The following is a 21,668-nucleotide window of genomic DNA, read 5'->3' as shown; positions in this document are numbered from 1 at the left end:
CTCTTTTCAGTTGTAAATAACAATCATTGCGGCATTCATAGGAAGAAGAAGACGACAATAATTACTCAGTTTTGTGGTTCTTACCGTAACACTAGAAGAAATTGATGACAATCTGAAACCAACAATTTTGGCGGTGTCAGTCACATTTAAGATTTGATACAGTTTAACCCTAAATATTAAATACATAGAAAGAATTTATCAAATGTCGTATTCTTCACTTTCTGATAATGGAATGGTGCTGATATTTAGTTTTTAATTAAATGATTATATGGAGCTCTTTAAAACTGTTCCCCCATATTCATGGCTATTTATTTGTTTTCGCAAATATTGATATTTACGTAAAATAGTATAAAACCCATTGAAAAATTGTAGGGACGACATTTCATAAATTCTTTCGATGCATTTAATGTTTAGGGTTTAACAGTAGTTCAAAATTTTAACCGGGTGTAGATAAGATTACTAAGGGGGGGGTTGTTGACTAAATATTTCTTCTTGAAGTACTGAACAATTCTTAGCTATCAGTTTTTTTTTACATTAGGTGTCGCAAGTTCACGTGACTGATGTGCTTGATTACAATAATATGCGTGGATTTGTGTCTACTCTGGACCGAGGAGCACACAGTGGAAGGGTATTCGCTCTAGATTGTGAAATGTGCAATACTACAGAGGTCAGTTTTTTCCAGAAAATGACCTTTGAGATGTTAATTTTCTTATCATACTTTTTTACATATTTGCAAATCTTATAAGGCCCTGTCTTACTCTTGATTTAATTATGTCATCGCGAGTTTGAATCGTGTATAGTAGGACGTACCTAAAGCCTGATTTGATTTTGATTTGTGAATTGTGCAATACAACAGAGTTGTTTTTACCTTAAAATGGTTTTAGAGATGCCAATAAAATTTTCTGATTTTACTTGTATGCTAGTTAACAAATATTATTTTAAGTTTCTCCAAGATTTTATTATTTTGCCAAGGAGTTAGATTTCAATATACACTGTACATACATTGTACACTGTACAGTGTACAGCAGGGTTACTCTCAAAGGACGAAACTCGACCCTATTATCAGATCTGAAGGTTTAATTCACTTTATTGATAAAGTTTAATTTTTCACAAAAAAAAAAGGTTGAGGAGAAGAATTGAAAAAGAGATCAACTGTAGTTAACAAAATTTAAATGTATGTGAATGTAACTCTGAATACAGTCGTCGATAAAGTCTCATTTTTTGTTGATAACCCTGTAGATTAACTCCAATTAGTTTCAAGTTTCCGAAAGTTAAATAAAGGTACCTGTCAAATAAGTATTTTTAGTTTTTTTGATTAAGGGTCAAAATCTCCACTTTAGAATTTTTAAAATTATTAAATGCTTGACTTTACAATGAAGATGCAATAATTTAATATATATTCAAAAAAAAAATTAGAAAAATTGCAATTAGATAAGGAAATAATCGACGTTTTTAATTCCAAATAATTTGTCTGGCATAAATGTTTGTTTGCCAGAGGTGCGCAGACAACTCGGCCAAGAAATAGAAAAGAGGAAGAAGCATTAAGACTATAAACAAAGTGTTAACAAATGAACTGAAACTAATATTAAAGTCGTCGCAATAAAGAATTTCTTTTTGATATAAATAATACATATAATTTGGATGAAATAACTAATGGATGAAATAAGTTCTCAACTTCCACTACTTGTATTTAAAATCTATTGTACAACAAAATCCTTGGTTTTCTGGGATGTAAGATGTATACATGATTTATATTATTGGTTTACGGTCTATATGTTGTATGAAGAACAGTTTATCAAAAAGTTATTCTTATTATCGAAATAAAAGTGTTTTTTAGGGAACATTTTTTAATGATTGCAATCAAAATATTTTGTTGACTGTTTATCGATTTGTACAGCTAATTTTAGCGTAAAAATCTTTTTAACAATTATGTGTTAATTCAAAAAAGTTTCTTTGTCTCTCGAAAATATGAACGTATAAATACAGTCTTTGAAAGTAATTAGTAGAATTAAACCCAGGTCTAGAGACCAAGCACTTCATCTACTAATTATCCAATATTATTTACTAATTATCCAATATTATTTACTAATTATTTAATATTATTTACTAATTATCCAATATTATTTACTAGGGCAATGAACTGACTCGTGTAACTGTGATTGATTATCTGGGAAACGTTTGTTACGAGACTTTAGTCAAACCAGAGAATACTATTATTGAGTACAATACAAGGTTAGTACACTAGTGTTAAACTAAACTATTATTGAGTACAATACAAGGTTAGTACACTAGTGTTAAACTAAACAATTATTGAGTACAATACAAGGTTAGTACACCTGTGTTAAAATAGAGTATTTTTGAGTACAATACAAGGTTAGTACACTAGTGTTAAAATAGAGAATTATTGAGTACAATGCAAGGCAAGTACACTAGTGTTAAAATAGAGTATTTTTGAGTGCAATACAAGATTAGTACACTAGTGTTAAACTAGAGTATTTTTGAGTACAGTACAAGGTTAGTACACTAGTGTTAAAATATAGTATTATTGAGTACAATACAAGGTTAGTACATTAGTGTTAAACTAGAGTATTTTTGAGTACAATAAAAGGTTAGTACACTAGTGTTAAAATAGAGTATTATTGAGTACAATTCAAGATTAGTACACTATTGTTAAACTAGAGTATTTTTGAGTACAATACAAGGTTAGTACACTAGTGTTAAAATATAGTATTATTGAGTACAATACAAGGTTAGTACACTAGTGTTAAACTAGAGTATTTTTGAGTACAATAAAAGGTTAGTACACTAGTGTTAAAATAGAGTATTATTGAGTACAATACAAGATTAGTACACTAGTGTTAAACTAGAGTATTATTGAGTACAATACAAGGTTAGTACACTAGTGTTAAACTAGAGTATTTTTGAGTAAAATACAAGGTTAGTACACTAGTGTTAAACTAGAGTATTAATGAGTACAATATAGCAATAAAAGCTAAGTACACTAGTGTTAAACTAGATTATTATTGAGTACAATACTAGGTTAGTACACTAGTGTTAAAATGCGTATTATTGAGTACAATACATGGTTAGTACAATAGTGTTAAACTAAACTAATATTGAGTACAATACAAGGTTAGTACACTAGTGTTAAACTAAACTATTATTGAGTACAATACAAGGTTAGTACACAAGTGTTAAACTAAACTTTTATTGAGTACAATACAAGGTTAGTACACTAGTGTTAAACTAATCTATTATTGAGTACAATACAAGTTTAGTACACAAGTGTTAAACTAAACTATTATTGAGTACAATACAAGGTTAGTACACTAGTGTTAAAATAGAGAATTTTTGAGTACAATACAAGATTAGTACACAAGTGTTAAACTAGAGTATTTTTGAGTACAATAAAAGGTTAGTACACTAGTGTTAAAATAGAGTATTATTGAGTACAATACAAGATTAGTACACTAGTGTTAAACTAGAGTATTATTGAGTACAATACAAGGTTAGTACACTAGTGTTAAACTAGAGTATTTTTGAGTAAAATACAAGGTTAGTACACTAGTGTTAAACTAGAGTATTATTGAGTACAATAAAACAATAAAAGGTTAGTACACTAGTGTTAAATTAGAGTATTATTGAGTACAATACAAGGTTAGTACACTAGTGTTAAATTAGAGTATTATTGAGTAATATACAAGGTTAGTACACTAGTGTTAAACTAGAGTATTTTTGAGTAAAACACAAGGTTAGTACACTGCTGTTAAACTAGAGTATTATTTAGTACAATGCAAGGTTAATACGCCATTGTAAAACTAGATTATTATTGAGAACAGTTAGTATACTAGTTTTAGACGCAAATACGCAACTGGCTGTGAAATATCTGATTGAAAATGAATTAAAATTCGGTGATGGTGATGGACCAAACCTCTGTAGAGTAAAAAAGTAGATGTTAGTTCCATATTTATTGAAAATATATTTCGGTCTGGGTTGACCCTCGTCAGTTAATTATTATTCCTTGAGATTGTTTCTTCACAATTGTAAAAATACATTTGTTTAAGGTTCAGTGGAATAACTGCCAAGGATTTAGATGGAGTTACTACTAATATCAACCAAGTTCAGGTCAAGTTTCATGAATTTTGCAACAACAAAAATGTGCTTGAAGAAGTATTAAAACTTGTTAAAGAACTAGTCCGGATACGCATCAGAACTAGTCCGGATACGTATCAGAACTAGTCCCGATACGTATCAGAACTAGTCCCGATACGCATCAGAACTAGTCCGGATACGCATCAGAACGAATTAGATACGAAGCTCTGATGTCTTAATTTGTGTTTTTATCCCATGGAAATGACGCTGGAAAATTTTAAATCGACTCATTCTTTTTATTCAAAAGTTCCTTGCTCTTATTTCAATCGTAGTCTTCCTCAGTCTTGAACTGTTGAGATTTAAAAGTCAGTAGTCAACTTTTAAGACAGGACCTAATAAATAAGTAAATATATTTACTTAAAAAAACTGTACATCTGAATAATATTTAATACTTGTTATCCGAAATTTTATGCTAAAATCACTTAGTTTTACCAATTCAGCGAATAAAACCCTAAACTATTGCACCCCTGGTGCTTAATAATAATAATTAAATTGATAATCATAATAATCTACTAGGCGGTTCTTCTGTCCAAGTTTCAAGCAAATGATATTCTGATTGGGCACAGTCTGGAGTCTGATCTTAAAGCATTGAAGGTTAGGGTTCTTTTGTTCAGAGGTCGGACATAAATTACAAGAAGTAGTTGAATTGGAATATGGCTAGTTGAACTACTTCGAGCAGACTATTGGACACCCAAGAGAAGTAGTTCAAATATCCATACCCGTTCTTGTACTTCTTAATATTTATTAAATCCTCAGAATGTATTTTAGTTTTCTTTTCTCTCAAACCTCTCTTTTGTCTCGACATTATCCTTTCTCCTTCTCTTGTGTTCATCTCCTATATTCCTGGTTTAATTCCCTTAAATTATTTACTTCGTTCTTTGACACTGTACCTAATCTATTTTGTTTCTCTCTTTCTTCCATTGTTCTTTAACTTTTTCTTTATCATCCCCACTTTTATTTTCGGCCAGTTTTCTCATACCTCATCCTTTCTTTTTTACAGATTTTGACATCTAAAAATTGGAATATTTGAAGATGTTTAAGTTTTTATTCTTTTTTTAGATTCTGCACAACACTGTTGTTGACACCAGTGTTGTATTCCCGCACAAAATGGGTCCGCCGTACAAGCGCGCCCTCAAGTTCCTTGCCGCAGATCACCTCAAAAGAATTATTCAAAATGAAGGTAAATCGTCTTTTTTATAGATACATTTTCAAATCAATCAAGTCTGTGTCACAAAATTGCCAAATGATTTACAAAGATTTATCAAGTCAGCCACCCTAAGGAAGTTAATGTCGTGAATTTTCTTTAAACTTTGCAAACAGTCAGCATCTCCTGAGAAAATATTAAATCGAAAATTTCAGGTTCCTGTGACCTCTGGTTGCTAAGTTTTTGCCTACTAAAGTTCCGGTCTGGAGATAATTTTCGGTCCGACATCGCATACTTTAATTGGCAATAACATTTTTGTTTATTAAGATATCAAGCTATTTTAAGCGCCATTTCTTAAATAGTTACTTAAAGATAAAATTTTAATGGAAGTTTTTTTATTTTACTAATTGCATATGCTGATAAATTTAATTTTCGTTTTTTGAACTCGGTTTTTTCAATAAGGCCAGTCTCCAATTCCCGCAAAACTTGTTTTTTAGAGATTCCCTATAATGTGAATAATGTTTTGGCATTTCCTTGCTGTTAGAGCTAGAGCTTTAAAACCTTAGGTTTAGGACGTATTTTGAAAATTTGCTGCTGCTAAGCGAACTTTTCTAACAAGACAGACAATTTTTCTTACAAAAAAGACGACTGTAGTAGGATATTTTCTAAAAATGTACTAAAATTATGGTTTTAAAGTTCTAGCTCTATCAAACATTATATTAAAGGGAATCTCTTAAAAATTTTTGTGAAAATTGGAGGATGGCCTTATCGAAAAATCCAGGTCGAAAAATATAAATTAAAATTATCAGCAAAGCAATAAGTAAAATAAAAAAATCTGTTAATAAAATTTAATCTTAAAGTAACAAGTGAAAAAAATGGCGCCTTAATTAGCTTGATATCTTAACCAGCAAAAAAGTTATTGCAACTTAAATCATGCGAGGTCAGCCCGCAAATTGCCTCGAGGCCGGAACTTTAGTAGGCCATAACTTAGCAACCAGAGGTGACACCAGCCTACAATTTTGGATTTAAAGTTTTCTTTTGACCTGCTAGCTGTGTGTAAAATCCATAATATTGATTTGCATGAGTACCAAGAATGTCCCTTTCCCCCCATTTAACAACAAATGTTTTATATTTAATATTTTGCGCAATTTTAGAGGGTGGACACGACTCCAAAGAAGATGCCCTCGCCTGCCTCGATCTCATGAAGCTAAAGGTTAAAGAGGAAGTCAAGAAACTTCAGAAGAAAGCCAGGTTGCAAGCTCAGCACAGTTGAAGATCTTTAAAAAGACAAAAAGAGTCATATTTACGCCTTGCTACATCAAAGCGTGGTTTTAGTCTAAAGTCCAGTTTACTAAAATAAATAAAATCTTGGCTATGTTATGATCAATCAGTATTTTGAAATATTTAAAACAACGTCAAGAGAAGTTTTGATTGGCAGTTGTCACCAGAAAATTAATGGAATGATTAATGTCGTCTTACTCTCTTTTTATTACATATTTTCTTAATTAAAAGGAAGAACAATTAAAAGAAAGGACGCAAGTGACAGTAATTCGATAGCATTATGGAAACGTAAAAAAGTTATTAAAAATTTTATTTTTAGTATTGTCAGATAAATAGTTACCAAAATGTTTAAAATAAATTCTTGTGATAAAATATTGTAAATAAAAAATAAATTTCAATTTCGAAACAATACTGTGATGGTCGGCAAGAAATTTTTTATTTTAATGAAATTATACATTTATGTATGTTTCAGAGAAAATAAGAAAATAATGAGATGAGTGATCTTGAAAGAGTTCGAGTTTTAGGTCAGAAACTATCTTCTATCTAATGTTTGTCGGGTTGAATTTGCGAATTTTCATGAATCTAACTTGCTGGATAAACTTAATTAAAATAACCATAACTTTTGTTTTGCCAATATCTGATTTTTGATTCATTCATTTTTACATATTTTAGATTATTGTCTTTTTTTCTATAGTTTAAAGTTGGTCGAATCCTTTGAGATTATTAACGATTAAAAATTGAATATATCCCCCCGCGAAGAAACGATAAAGGGACATGTAGACGTAATTTTAAGAGTCTCTTCAAGTTTAGAGTGGCATGCTTTTTAACGGTACGCTTTGAATATAGGATCAAAGATGACGAGTTATCTTTATTTATCCACAGTAAACTTTGCATACAATCTGCTAATATTTTTAGAAATAAAATTACTTGTTTTCCGGGAGAACAAATGTTTTTATTTGAATTAAAATATACTGAATCAGACAAGAAATACTTGGGATTTTCTGAGAAATGTTTGAAGTTTTATCAATGAGTTCACACTGCATACAAGTGTACACTCCAGATCCCTGGTAGGGTTGGCATACAATTTTAATCGAGAAAAACATGGAGTTCTATGCCGTTGTAAAATTTAACAAACCCAGCATAAATTATTTTCCATAATTCCTCGAATATATGATTACCGTCATCTACTTTCTTTTTATCATACTCACCTTATTTTTATTTATGGAATTTAACAAATTAGTTGTTGGGGACAGTGGTGTCGGAAAAACTGCTCTTACCAACCTAATCTGTCACGGAGCAGCTTTGAATAATCCAGGTAGCTTCCCAACCATATTATGTAGCCGCTTTTAAAAATCCAGGTAATCCAGGTAGTTTCCAAACCATTCCATGAAGCAGCTTTGATTAATTCAAGTAGAAGCTCTAAATAATCCAGGTAACTTCCCAACCTTATTATGGAGCAGCTTTAAAGAAATCCAGGTAGCTTCTCAACCTTATCATGGAGCAGCTCTAAATAATCCAGGTAACTTCCCAACCTTATTTTTGAGTAGCTCTAAATAATCCAGGTAACTTCCCAACCTTATTATGGAGCAGCTCTAAATAATCCAGGTAGCTTCTCAACCTTATCATGGGGCAGCTCTAAATAATCCAGGTAACTTCCCAATCTTATTATGGAGCAGCTCTAAATAATCCAGGTAGCCTCTCAACCTTATCATGTGGCAGCTCTAAATAATCAAGGTAACTTCCCAACCTTATTATGGAGCAGCTTCTAATAATCCAGGTAGCTTCTCAACCTTATTATAGAGCAGGTCTAAATAATCAAGGTAACTTCCCAACCTTATTATGGAGCAGCTTTAAATAATTCAGGTAGCTTCTCAACTTTATCATGGAGCAGCTATAAGTTTTAAACTAACTCTTCTTGTAACTTTGTATGAATTAACTCCCCTTCTATTTTTGTATGAAATAGCTCCCCTTATATTGTAGTGTTGAGCCAACTCCTTGTTGTTGAAGTTTTAACGTATCCCCCTGTATTTTAGTTCTGAACTATATCCCCGTTTACTGTAGTGTTGAATCTACCTCCTCTGTTTTGTTAAACTAACTCCCCTGTATTGTAGTTTTAAACTAACTCCCTCCCTGTATTGTAGTTTTAAACTAACTCCACCTGTATTGTAGTTTTAAACTAACTCCCCCTGTATTGTAGTTTTAAACTAACTTCACCTGTATTGTAGTTTTGAACTAACTTCACCTGTATTGTAGTTTTAAACTAACTCACCCTGTATTGTAGTTTTAAACTAACTCCCCCTGTATTGTAATTTTAAACTAACTTCACCTGTATTGTAGTTTTGAACTAACTTCACCTGTATTGTAGTTTTAAACTAACTCCACCTGTATTGTAGTTTTAAACTAACTCCCCCTGTATTGTAGTTTTAAACTAACTCCCCTGTATTGTAGTTTTAAACTACCTGTATTGTAGTTTTAAACTAACTCCACCTGTATTGTAGTTTTAAACTAACTTCACCTGTATTGTAGTTTTAAACTAACTTAACCTGTATTGTAGTTTTAAACTAACTCCCCCTGTATTGTAGTTTTAGACTAACTCCCCCTGTATTGTAGATTTAAACTAACTCCATCTGTATTGTAGTTTTAAACTAACTTGAACTGACTACCTCTAAATTAAGGCTGGACAGTTGGATGTTCTGTTGAGGTTAAACTTCATGAATACCTGGAGGGAACTGTCAATCAGGAATTTATCATGAATATTATTATTATTATCTATTCGATATAATAAAGTTCTTCGCTCATATACATATATATATATATATATATAACACATGGTAGATATAGCTGGCCAATCAGCTGGACCGAATGGGTAGAAATTTTTTGAGGAAACCTATTGTAACATAGGCTAAAAAAATTCAAATTAGTCATTCATATTATTGTTTTCATTATTGTGAATATTATTATCATTTAAGGACAACTCATCATTTACTGAAATAGAGGTTGACGTTCTGGCGTCGCCCACAGGGAAGTATATTCTTACTAGAAGCTTAATTGTTTCCCCCCCTTTCTGTCATCATTGTCCAGAATTTCCTTTCCCGTAGGGAAATTTTTTTTTCTTTTTTCCTTTTTCTTTTTTTCTTTTCTTTTCTCTCCTCTCTCTTTTTTCTTGAATTTTCTTCCCCGGGCTAAATTCTTTTCTCCCCTTGAGGGGGGGGGGGGAGTAAGAAAATACTCTCCTGGTCGCCAATCAAAATGGTTCCACAAAATGTTTTATTTCCTATGAGGAAGATTTATCTTAACTTAACTCAAAACAATGCACAGCATATTTCCTCAGTTCAAGGATTTCAATAATGTGGTCCTAAAATATGAATGAGATATTGAAAACTTTGTACTGGGAACCCTGCTTTACCTATAGATTTTAACATTTTAAAATCCAAGCTACGAACATTTCCATGGTTTTACCAAGTTCCCCAATCAAAATTTGATACAAATGAGTTATTAATGATCGGACAGACAAACAAACACAAAATACTGGTTTATATAAGGACTAGGTTGGTTACCCGGCGTTGCCTAGAAATTATATACTTTCTCTAAAATATTCAATCCAATTTAGACATTTTATACCAAGCTAAGAACCAATATTACCATAAATATAACCAAAATTATCTAACTTCCAATGTCTCCTTTCGTTTCAGCGACAATCTGGTCACATTTTGGAAAGCCCAGGTGCCGCATGTCTATAATGTCATACAAACTGTATTCTTTTTTATTTTTTGAAATTATAAACGAAATTAATATTGTGGCTCAATTCCCATGTTAATAAGCTCATCTAACTATTTAAAGTAGTATCTCTGCATGTTTGTTGTGTGTCCGATCATAACTTTTGAACCCCTTAACCGATTTGCCTCAAATTTCAAGGCAAAGCTGGGTTCCAAAGCTAGTTGTTTTATATTTTCGTGACGTGATAATATGTTGATAAATAGAAAACGTACTGCATTGAACTTTGGGATATTGGGGGCAGTCATGCGCATAGAAATACGCGGCATGTATTTTATAATGTAGGTAAGGATCTACTTTAACTGTTTAGAAAATGAATTCAAAGATGGAAACTCTTGTATTGTGGATATCGAGGTCAATGGTAGATCTCCTCTTTTTTGTCAATCTGAAGATGTTTAAAATTCAACCAATCAGAGTGTTGTTTGCTAAAACCGAAAAGTCAATCAGAAGCCGGAAATTTTTAAGCGCTATCAATGAGAGAACTCTTAAACCGGAAATATATTTGCAGTACATGGTATAATCCTGGTACATGATTCCTTAAACCGGAAATATATTTGCAGTACATGGTATAATCCTGGAAATATATTTGCAGTACATGATATAATCCTGGTACATAATCTCTTAAACCGGAAATATATTTGCAGTACATGGTATAATCCTGGTACATGATTCCTTAAACCGGAAATATATTTGCAGTACATGGTATAATCCTGGTACATGATCTCTTAAACCGGAAATATATTTGCAGTACATGATATAATCCTGGTACATAATCTCTTAAACCGGAAATATATTTGCAGTACATGGTATAATCCTGGTACATGATCTCTCAAACCGGAAATCCTGTTTGAACCTGAACCGTTGGCTAGCTGAGGTATGTATTAACTATAAAAATCCAAGTTATTATAAAAGTCTGCCAATTGAATTTTTTAATATTTTTGCTATTTAATGGCGGCTCTTTACCTATTTGAAAATATATGATAATTGTCCTTTAATGATTCTTTCCAATGGACGGTTCTTCCCTCCTCCCCTACAGTTTAAACCATTTAAATGTTAGACATGAAAAGAGTTTTTAAAACATTGAAAATTATTAAACTTCTTAAGTTAATTTGCTTTTAATTCTAAACCTTATTATGGGGGACTGTCCAATTCAAAACTGTACCTCTTAACCTTTGTCCTAATTTCAGCTCATCAATTAATTATTTTAAATTGTGGTTTCTCCACCAAAGTAACTGATGGATTTCTTGGTGCAGAGACATTAGAAAACGAAGGAAATCTTTAGAAATCAACACTTTTTAAGATAAAGAAACAAAGATATCTTTTTCATTGTTACTCAGATAGAGATTTAAGTGAAGGGTCGACTGAAGTTTATCTACAGTCCCTCTAATACAATAATATGAAAGGTGACAAGATGTGAGTCTGGATCCGGCAAATTTGGATCCCGAGGCGGAGGAGGCGGAGGAACAGCCGCCGCCTGGGAGGATGGAAATATATCAGGGACGGATATCGGAGAGGTAGTGAACGAAATTTTAACCTCGTTTTAAAAAAATTGGTCCTGAGTGATGATTTTATTTTGAAAACGACCTGTCATTTGAACAGTTGTATTTATATAATGAATATATATAAATATGTACATATTATATATATTTCAGGTTTCTATATCTCTACTAGTGATAGAAATTACATATATATATATATTTAAGGTTGCTATCCCTCTACTAGTGATAGAAATTACATATATATATATATTTAAGGTTGCTATCCCTCTACTAGTGATAGAAATTACATATATATATATTTAAGGTTGCTATCCCTCTACTAGTGATAGAAATTACATATATATATATATTTAAGGTTGCTATTCCTCTACTAGTGATAGAAATTACATATATATATATTTAAGGTTGCTATCCCTCTACTAGTGATAGAAATTACATATATATATATATTTAAAGTTGCTATCCTTCTACGAGTGATAGAAATTACATATATATATATTTAAGGTTGCTATCCCTCTACTAGTGATGGGAACTAAAATGGATTCTGCTCAAGAAAAACGTGGTCTCCCAACTCATCAGAAAAGGTAAAAGACAAGTTTGCAAATCAAAAGTTTGGGGAGAATTATTTTATCCTCAAGGGACTGAAAGCCTAAATTAACGTAACTTTTTAAACTCCTTGTCTAAGAATGATTTCGTATTCTTTCTTTCAATTTTATTTGAAACATACAAAACCTCGTCCAGTGTATTGCTTTTCTCTTCTGTAGAAATTCACCAGTTACTTACCGGAAAAGCCACAATTACAGGTTAACATCGCTTCACAGACAAATGGGGAACTTTTAATTTAACAAAATTCCATTTCTAAGCGTCTCATTTTGTCATTTTTTTTATTATTGTTCAGATCTGATATTGCGGAGGAATTCGGAGTTGAAGAAATTCATCTTAACACTGGAGATCCAAGGAACAATATTAGCTTTTGCACCACTTTTACATTTTTTGGATAAAAATATTTTTTGCCTTTTTAAAGAAGTGTTAGATATAAATTAGCTCTAAATATATTTATGATTAGAGTATTTTTTAAAACTTTATTCCAATTTTTTAATTTTTCATTTATTTCAACATTAACATTAACATAAAGAGCTGTGGAAATTTTTCATTAAATAAAAACTAAAATATCCAAACCATCGGTTCTTTGATAACAGAATAATTTAGAATTGTTATGTCAGAGTAACTTAAATTTCCGCGAAAAACCAAATCTAATTCAACGTGGCTTCAGCGCTGTAATTTTGTATTTGTTATTTGAAATTGTTATGATTCATTGAATCTGTTTTTATGCAAATTATTGTTTTAAAGTTCAAGATAAGATAAAATATGTTTTTAATTCGAGCTGAGATAAGATTGTTTATACAGTGGACTTGCTGCAGGAACAAGCTCTGCTGCTAAACTTACAAGGTTTTTCGATAAGGTTCGATTTGATTTTTTAAATTGTATTTTTTAACTCTTCCTATTTGAACTCAAACTCAATCCAACTATATTTTCTTCATTATTCCTTTTTCTAAACAAACACCCTATTTCATCTTCTTAGCAGTTTTCCTTTTTCATCTTAACATTCTTTCTATTTCATTTTCTCGACACTCTTCCTATTTCATGTTCTCAACACTCTTTCTATTTCACTATTTCATGTTCTCAAAATTCTTCCTATTTCAAGTTCTCAACATTCTTCCTATTTTATCTTTTTAAAACTCTTTCTATTTCATCTTCTCAACTCTCTTCCAATTTCATCTTCTCAACACTCTTCCTGTTTCATCTTCTCAACACTCTTCCTATTTCATCTTCTCAACACTCTTCATATTTTATCTTCTCAACACTCTTTCTATTTCAAGTTCTCAACACTCTTCCTATTTCATCTTCTCAACACTCTTCCTATTTCATCTTCTCAACACTCTTTCTATTTCAAGTTCTCAACACTCTTTCTATTTCAAGTTCTCAACACTCCTCCTATTTTATTTTCTCAACACTTTACTGATTTAACTTCAAACTATCTTCATATTTCTTCTTCGTCAATTATTTGCTACAATCTTTCTTTAAAAATAATCTTTATGCATCTTCATTAATTTAATTCTTTTCTTTAAATCTATCCAACGTAAAAACATCTCTTTAAAATGAAAATTTCTTGTAATTTAAATAATTTTATTACGGAACTTATTGTAGGTGATAGAAAAACAGTTTACTGATTCTAGAAGAAAAGGAAGTTTAACGCATATACAACCAACCGACAGGAAACCATCTTATTCAAATATTCTTATTTATTAACAGCTCGGACACCCACCTTTGCCTACTAGCTAAACTTTCTTTATACAAGTTAACCTATCTAATTTGCTAAGAAGATTTCAGTGGTTACCGAGTTTCCCAATCAAAAGTTGAGGCAAATCGGTCAAGCGGTTCCCGTGAATGATCTGACATCAAACAAACAGAGATTACCACTTTAGAAAGTTTCTTTGCTATTATTACTTAAAGCGTTGATGAGAGTGTGCCTTACACGACATGGCCTTGATGGGCGTTAACAAGCTTTGCTTTTTTAATTTCCTTAAGATTGGTTGAATATTAGACGGCGTATGGAGAAGGTGCCGAGTGTCCTCTCAGACCGCACTTCAAGTCTCCAGTTTTCTTCTGTTTTGCATTAACCTGCCTCGATAATTCTATATCCGACCTCCAGATCAGATTATTCTATATCCGACCTCCAGATCAGATTATTCTATATCCGACCTCCAGATCAGATTATTCTATATCCGACCTCCAGATCACATTATTCTATATCCGACCTCCAGATCAGATTATTCAATATCCGACCTCCAGATCAGATTATTCTATATCCGACCTGCAGATCAGATTAGAGAATTTATTTATTTAGAAAAATTGTAACATTTTAAGCGTGAGTAGTGAGCATTGATCAGTTGGCATTTAATATCAGCTAATAATTAATAAAGTTAAGTGAAAGTTTTGGAAATTTTATCTCCCCCCTCCCGCCCCTCCCACACTGCCCATCTTTGTTAAATTTTCTTTATTTATTGAAATGGGGAAAATGATTTTTATTGGAAAATAAATAAAGTTTTGGGTAAAAGGATGAAAACACTTGCTTTTTGATGTATAATTTTTTACTTTTTCCCAAGATCATTAAAGTGGAAAGGGTAAATAAATTCTTAAAGATATACATTACACACTCCTGCTTTATTTCCATCCGATTTTTTTAATTCAGAACCAACCCTGTTGATATTATGTTTTAAATCTTCTGATAATCTATGTTTTAATGCAGGAAATATGATTGTTGATGAATATCAGGTATGTTTGCCGCTAGCTTTTACACTCTGCACAGTATGTACAGTATGTACAGTGTACACAATTATTCAATGTGTCCTCATATCTATATATATATACTTTGCTGCTCTGTCTGTCTGTCTGTTTGTATCTAATAAACGTCAAAACGGCTGAACCGGTCGGGCCCAAAAATTTATTTTTGTTATTTTTATACATATATTGTAATAGAAAAGATGCCCATTGCTCACAGATAGATTCGCAGTTAAAAGTTGCAAACGATAGGCGCGAAGCGCCAAAATGCATTTGACATTTAAATTTGTAAGTGAAGATTTTTTACCTTTCGACAGGTCGAGTATTAAAAGTAAAAGGTACATTTTATATATCGTACACTATACACTGTTCTGAGAAACAGTTTTGACCCAGAAGGAGATGAAAACTCCAATTAAAGCCAAAACCGTAATATTTTATTTTAAACCAGATACTAATGAAAATTAATTGAAATTCGAAAATAATGAATTTTTTTCTGAAAACCGGAAACTGACCCAATAAATGAGGGAACCGATCAAAAAAGGGTACAAACCAATAAAACTGGGATATTAACATTTTTAAAAAACAGGAAACTGGCCCAAATAAAGAGGAAACCTACTAACAGAATAAAATTTTAAAATTCTTTTTTGAAAACCGGAAACAGACCTAAAAAAATGGGAAACCGATCAACAAACTGAGAATTTAAAACTTTTTTTGAAAACCGGAAACGGACCCAAAAAATGAGGAAACGGCCCCAAAAAAAGAGGAAACCGATCAACAAACTGAGAATTTAAAACTTTTTATGAAAACCGGAAACTGACCAAAAAAATGAGGAAACAGACCCAATAAAAGAGGAAACCGATCAAAAAACTGAGAATTTGAAACTTTTTTGAAAACCGGAAACGAACCCAAAAAATGAGGAAACGGACCCAAAAAAAAAGGAAACCGATCAACAAACTGAGAATTTAAAACTTTTTTAGAAAACCGGAAACGGACCCAAAAAAAGAGGAAACTCTTATAATGGGACAACCAATCAAAACAACCAACTCTGGTTAGGCGGGTCCAAACTACATAGTAAATTGTGATTTTTTATTTGTATTATCTTGTGCTTTGTAGTTGAATAAAGATATGAATGAATGAATGAATGAATTTGTTATTTATATTACATTTTTATATACTTTTAATACAGATAAACAGTCTAGGGTTGGTTGATTTATTTGCTTTTTTATTAGCGACCTAGTTGTCAAAGTTGATCGGATTTTAAATCCTTTGAAGAAGACTTAAAAAAAATATTTTGATCTTTTGATCCCTTATCAGAAGATCCATCTGAAGACACTAAATTCAGAAAAGTTCAGTTAAAATGGGTTTTTTAATTATTAAACCAATTAAAAACAAAAAAAAAGGTTTTTGTATTGAAAATTTTAGTACCATAAAAACTCGTTTTTGGTCCATAAATTGAACTGTTTAATAATCAAAAATTTCATTTATTTTGTATTCAGCGGCTTGAGACGTATCTTTTAATATCCATATCGAAATATTTTGAAAATTTATTTTCTTTTCGTCTTTTTTATGTGCTTTTAAAAATATTCTTAAACTTTGCATCTGTATAATAGCTCAATGAATTTCAAAAGTTTTGGGCTGTTTTAAATTTTGTTTTTAAAATACCCTCCGGTCATAGTAGTTATAGCATTTCCGAATAAACAGTTGCATAATTAATGCATTTAAAAAAACTCAAAGTCGTCATGTGAGTAGTTCTTACACATTCAAACAAGACTTTATTTATATACTGTCTAAAATATATTACCCCTGAAAACATCTTATTTTATCACAATTATTATCCATATATATATTAAGTAGTAATCTGTTTGTATGTCTGATCATAACTCAGGAACCCCTTAAACCGATTTGTGTTAAATTTTAATTGGTAACTCGGTAGAAATGTTCTTAGCTTTAAGTCTGAGTTAAATAGGTTGACTCTTATAAAGGAAACTTATTTTCCAGGTAAAGCTGGGTTCCTAAGCTAATAATTATATATAAATCTTAATTTCCCACTCGTTAATAATTTAGCTTATTGCAGTCGCATTCTTAATACAAATAATACAAATCAAATATTTTTTTTCAGAACCGAATATTAATAGATCGACGATGTGAAAATTCGCAGCAGATCTGAAGTAAAGGTAAAACGTACATTATCAGGGGAGGACATAGTATTTCAGCGAGGGGGGGGGGGTAGATTTTTCAGATACCATAAAAATTCTGAAAAATAAAGGATTTAGGGCTTAGGGACACAGTGTTAGGAATAGGAACAAAAATAGGAACATTGTGCAAGTAACAAGGAAGGAAAATAAAGAGAAAACATACATATGACGAAAAAACGTCATTCATATTGAACACGTATATGAATTGGGAACAATCTTCAATAAAGGGAATTTAAAGCAAGTTAAGTACAAAAAGAAATAACTGTTAATTAGGAACAATTTTACAACTTTTATTAATGAGTAAGACTAAGGAACATTACTATTGTCCGCCCTTGTACATTATGTATCTACTGACAACTTCATCAGCTTACTTTTTATTAACTAATTTTCTTTAAAAAGTAATTAGTGACCAGGAATTTTAGAGCCGACTTAATTATTGTTAAATATTAACTACCTCTCAAACACAAACTCGAACAAACATTTTCAACTCTTGAGTTCTCTCTTTCACAAAAACACACGATTTAGATAATTCCTGTAAAATTTGTCTCAAAGCTAATTGCTTGAAATATATTAAGACTAATTTTCTTCGAGTTGATTGCGATTCTATAATTTAAAACCAATCGCTTCGACAAAACTCACCAAGTTGTGTCGAACTTTTAACGTTAAGAGTTGAGACAAAGGGATTTAAACCTCGAGACTAGGCTTTAAATAGCGGCTCAGATCAGAATACTAATAAATGTATGGATGAGAGAATAATTGTTTTTAATCCCAAACAGTTGGTATAAAATTAAAGGGCGAAAGTGGAATTTTTTTAGGTTTAATTTTGTTTCATTCTCGATATCAGACATATTGGTTTTATATCTTTTTATCTTTATAGAAACATCAAATAGAGTTTATTTAACAATATGATGTCCTCCTTTCAATATAGCGAACTTTCCCTTTTAATTTTAGTTTTTCGTTTCATCAAGCAAATATTAGGACTCACGAGAGGTCCAGACAGCTAGAAAGAGAAGCATGGAAGAACCAGGGATTTTTAGAGACATATTTTAACATATTTTATTAAATTATTGTTTTTGCTTAGATTTCTTTTCCACTCAATCTTTTGGCAAACCTTGATTGGCCTTTGGTTTCAACTTGGCAAACCTTGGTTGATCTTTGGTCTCGACATTTGGCAAACCTTGATCTTTGGTCTCGACTATTAGCAAACCTTGATTTTTGGTCCTGAATTTCTTGTTAGTGGCAGGCACACAGAACTCCTTGAAACGGAAGTCCCTGGATGCTGCAGGTAAAGTATTAGGTTACAGTTTTCAAGTCATAACTCATTTTAGTATAATCCTATGTCAATATTTGCAGTCTTACTCTCACGGTATAACACCGTGTTCCGTGCCTTACACGACATGGCCTTGATGGGCGTTAACAATAAAAATAAAATATTTCTTGTTAATTTTTAAAAGAATTGTTAACTTAAGCAATTTACAAAACATAAAACATATTTCTAAAATTATATGCAGCTTATGTTTCCTTGGTTGCATGGGGTGGGGGAGGAAAAGGGGAGGGGGAGTTGACGGTGTTTCACCGTAGCAGGGATAGATATTGTCACTCTCCAAACTTCTTTTAATATAATAGGAAAGATAATTTCACAGAATTTAATTTTATTTAATTATTAAATTTTGCATATTTTTATATAATGTATTTAAAAGTCAAGTGTCATATAGCCAGACAAATGTGAAATGTGTAGTCCTGATTGGAGAGAGAAGGTCGGTCCGGTCCATTGAATCCAACTGACAACTGTATCTGAGTCTGACTGAAAACATGAATCATGCTCTAATCCTTCCATGTGCTACGTAATATTAATACAAGATAAGTATCAGTGGGAACTGCAAAGTGATATATTTAGGAAATTATCAGTTCAGCTTTAGTCTGTTGCTTATCGTCCAAGTGTCAGGTCTTTATATTGGTAGATTTTGGAAGAAAATCACATTTCATGTGTGCTATGGAAAATGGAAACGTCTCAACACGGAAACGGACCAAAAAGTGACTTTTGATCAGTTTTCTTTCCAGAATTATCAGAAATCCTTGAAAAACTGAGAAGATGTTGAGGGATTTCCGGTAATTTTCTAGAGAACGATTTTTGGACCCACCCCCCTCCTATCAATTTTGTACATGGATCTTAATTTCAACACATGTGGCCGCAGCTCGCTCGGCCCCCTAGCCTGTCATAGCCACAGCGCTCGGCCCAGAAAGTGTCTTAACTTAACCTAACCCGTGGGCCGTGGCCGCAGCGCTCGGCCCCCTAGCCTGTCCGAGCCGCAGCGCTCGGCCCAGAAAGTGTTTGAATCTTACCTAACCCTAAATAAAGACTAATTTAGGACGGACCCGGATTTCTGAATATTTTTGATCCATTTCCGCTATATGCATACATACATTTGATTCGTTTCCCGTTTTTTGGATTGGTTTCCGCATTTTTTGGGTCCGTTTACGGTTTCAGAAAAAGTTAAAAATTTTCAATTTGTTTGTCGGTTTCCTGTTTTTTTTTCAATCCGTTTCCCCAAATTTGTGATCCGTTTCCGGTTTTCAGAAAAAGTTATAAATTTTCAGTTTTTTTGTCGGTTTCCTTTTTTACGATTCATTTCCGCATTTTTTTGGTGTTGGTAAATATTTTTGATCTTCCCAATTTGAATCAAAAACAAAATTTCGGTTTATTTTTCTTATGAAAAAAACATGTTTGTTGAAAAATTAAAGAAGAAAATATATAAAAAATGTAGAATAATTTAAAAATTAAAAATATATTTTGTCTAAAAACAAATAAAAATAAAGTGAATAATTGTCTTATAAAATCATATATGGATGTATGTTTGTGTGTATATAATTATATATAAAATGAAGCATTATAGTGAAGACGATTTTCTATTTCAAATTTGATTTATATCTAGCTTTTAAAAAGCATTGATACAGAAAAGCAAGGAAACAAAGAGAGGGTGTCAAATTAAAAAGCTTCTCTTAAAGCTTAAGCTTCTTTAAAGGGTTTAGCTTCTTTAAATGGTTTAAATACGCCCACCACTACTCTACACACATTACACATACATCTAAACAGTTTGTTTTTAATCTTTGTGGCAGAAACAATTTCTCAAGGAATAATAATTTTCATAAAACATTTTTTTTAAGTGAATATTTGCAAATTTCCTTGTGATTTTTTTAGAAAAATTTAAATTTTTTTTTATCGATTTTAATGGTTCTTATATCGTTAGAACTGACGAGGATCAAATATATTTTCAATAAATGTGGAACTAACAACTACGTTTTTTACCCTGCAGAAGTTTGGTCCATCACCATCACCGAATTTTAAATGTTCTCATGTAATTCGAGAAAAGCTTGTTAACATTAAAACTTAAAATGAAAAGTCGTCTTCATTATACTGAAATTATCGCCGTAGTATAATACAACACAGTTAAATAAAGTGAACAGGGGTAGACAGAAAACAAGAATGTTTTAAAAAATGACTATCTGCATTTTAAACATGCATCAATTGCTAATTTGTATATTATATGAAAATAAAAAATACTCAATTTGTTAAAAAATATAAGTAAAATTCTTTTTGAATAAAATACGAAGTTTAAAAACTCTAGCTCTTCGCTCATATTTCAGCTAGTATATATTATTGCCCGTGGAAAAAATATTGATAAAAAATGTCGAATATTTTTTAGCCTATAACATTCCCGGCCACCCATGAGTGTCCACAAAAAATTTCAGCGCAATCGGTCCAGCTGTTTTGCCGGCTGTAGCATATAAACGAATGTCTTGTTTTATTATATAAGAAGGATAGTATATTTATACACATGTTAGCTACAACTGGCCAAGCGACTGGACCTAATAGGCTGAATTTTTTTTTGAGGAAACCCATGGGTACACTGGAGTTAACATAAGAATTTTTCAAGAGTTTTTTCTTTTTAAATCCGATTTTTTTAAAATTCCACTGGCAACGCCAGGCACTTCAGCTAGTATCATATAAAATAACTAGGCCTGCTTGCTTTCTATTTATAAAACAAAACTGTGCTTTAAATTACTAAAGTTTGAGAATTTTCGAAAATATTTTAATTCTCAACATGAAAATTTCGCAGTTCTGTCTATTTTTGTCGGCAAATTTTGGGTTACAACATATTTTTTGTTTTGTTTAAATTCAGCAGTGTTTTTATTTAAAAATTTTTATTTAGAATATCACTTAATTTAAAAATGATTTTAGGTGGTCCCAGGTCTAAAAGATTCAGGCAGGGGTATGTACTT

General features: G+C 31.6%; 3 protein-coding genes across 7 annotated transcripts in view; all 3 read left to right on the top strand.

The window, feature by feature from the left end:
- The window catches only part of LOC111701757 (uncharacterized), a 35,377-nt gene extending 28,706 nt beyond the window's left edge, over positions 1-6,671 (top strand). For both annotated transcript variants that reach the window (XM_023473168.1, XM_023473167.1), the window contains exons 26-31: positions 539-667; positions 2,132-2,232; positions 4,065-4,125; positions 4,669-4,746; positions 5,212-5,332; positions 6,451-6,671. In XM_023473168.1, coding sequence (XP_023328936.1) covers positions 539-667; positions 2,132-2,232; positions 4,065-4,125; positions 4,669-4,746; positions 5,212-5,332; positions 6,451-6,569 — 609 coding nt within the window. In that variant the 3' untranslated portion in view covers positions 6,570-6,671. The remainder of the gene's footprint in view (positions 1-538; positions 668-2,131; positions 2,233-4,064; positions 4,126-4,668; positions 4,747-5,211; positions 5,333-6,450) is intronic.
- Positions 6,672-6,764: 93 nt separating this feature from the next.
- Positions 6,765-15,290, top strand: LOC111701765 (rab-like protein 3). 2 transcript variants are annotated; one of them, XR_002765270.1, is made up of 12 exons: positions 6,765-7,101; positions 7,818-7,892; positions 9,253-9,317; positions 10,558-10,636; positions 11,152-11,225; positions 11,755-11,865; positions 12,355-12,434; positions 12,749-12,808; positions 13,258-13,312; positions 14,059-14,126; positions 14,456-14,779; positions 15,161-15,290. XR_002765270.1 is itself a non-coding variant. In XM_023473177.1 (11 exons), the coding sequence occupies exons 1-11, from the start codon at positions 7,071-7,073 to the stop codon at positions 14,529-14,531; spliced, it is 774 nt and encodes a 257-aa protein (XP_023328945.1). In that variant the 5' UTR covers positions 6,765-7,070; the 3' UTR covers positions 14,532-14,848. The 2 variants fall into 2 exon arrangements, 1 of the variants encoding a protein (XP_023328945.1); XM_023473177.1 differs by lacking the exon at positions 15,161-15,290 and having other exon boundaries at positions 14,456-14,848.
- A 2,015-nt stretch (positions 15,291-17,305) lies between these two features.
- The window catches only part of LOC111701756 (uncharacterized), a 29,435-nt gene continuing 25,072 nt past the window's right edge, over positions 17,306-21,668 (top strand). For 2 of the 3 annotated variants that reach the window (XM_023473164.1, XM_023473166.1), the window contains exons 1-4: positions 17,312-17,366; positions 18,366-18,414; positions 18,625-18,672; positions 21,628-21,658. In XM_023473164.1, coding sequence (XP_023328932.1) covers positions 18,402-18,414; positions 18,625-18,672; positions 21,628-21,658 — 92 coding nt within the window. In that variant the 5' untranslated portion in view covers positions 17,312-17,366; positions 18,366-18,401. Of the gene's footprint in view, positions 17,367-18,365; positions 18,415-18,468; positions 18,673-21,627; positions 21,659-21,668 lie in introns of all 3 variants that reach the window. The other variant, XM_023473165.1, reaches the window with a different exon arrangement.

The sequence above is a fragment of the Eurytemora carolleeae genome, unplaced genomic scaffold (assembly GCF_000591075.1).
Source record: "Eurytemora carolleeae unplaced genomic scaffold, Eaff_2.0 scaffold448, whole genome shotgun sequence".
NCBI lineage: Eukaryota > Metazoa > Arthropoda > Copepoda > Calanoida > Temoridae > Eurytemora > Eurytemora carolleeae.
Note: the sequence above shows the minus strand (reverse complement) of the source record. Positions and strands in the feature narration are given on the sequence as shown.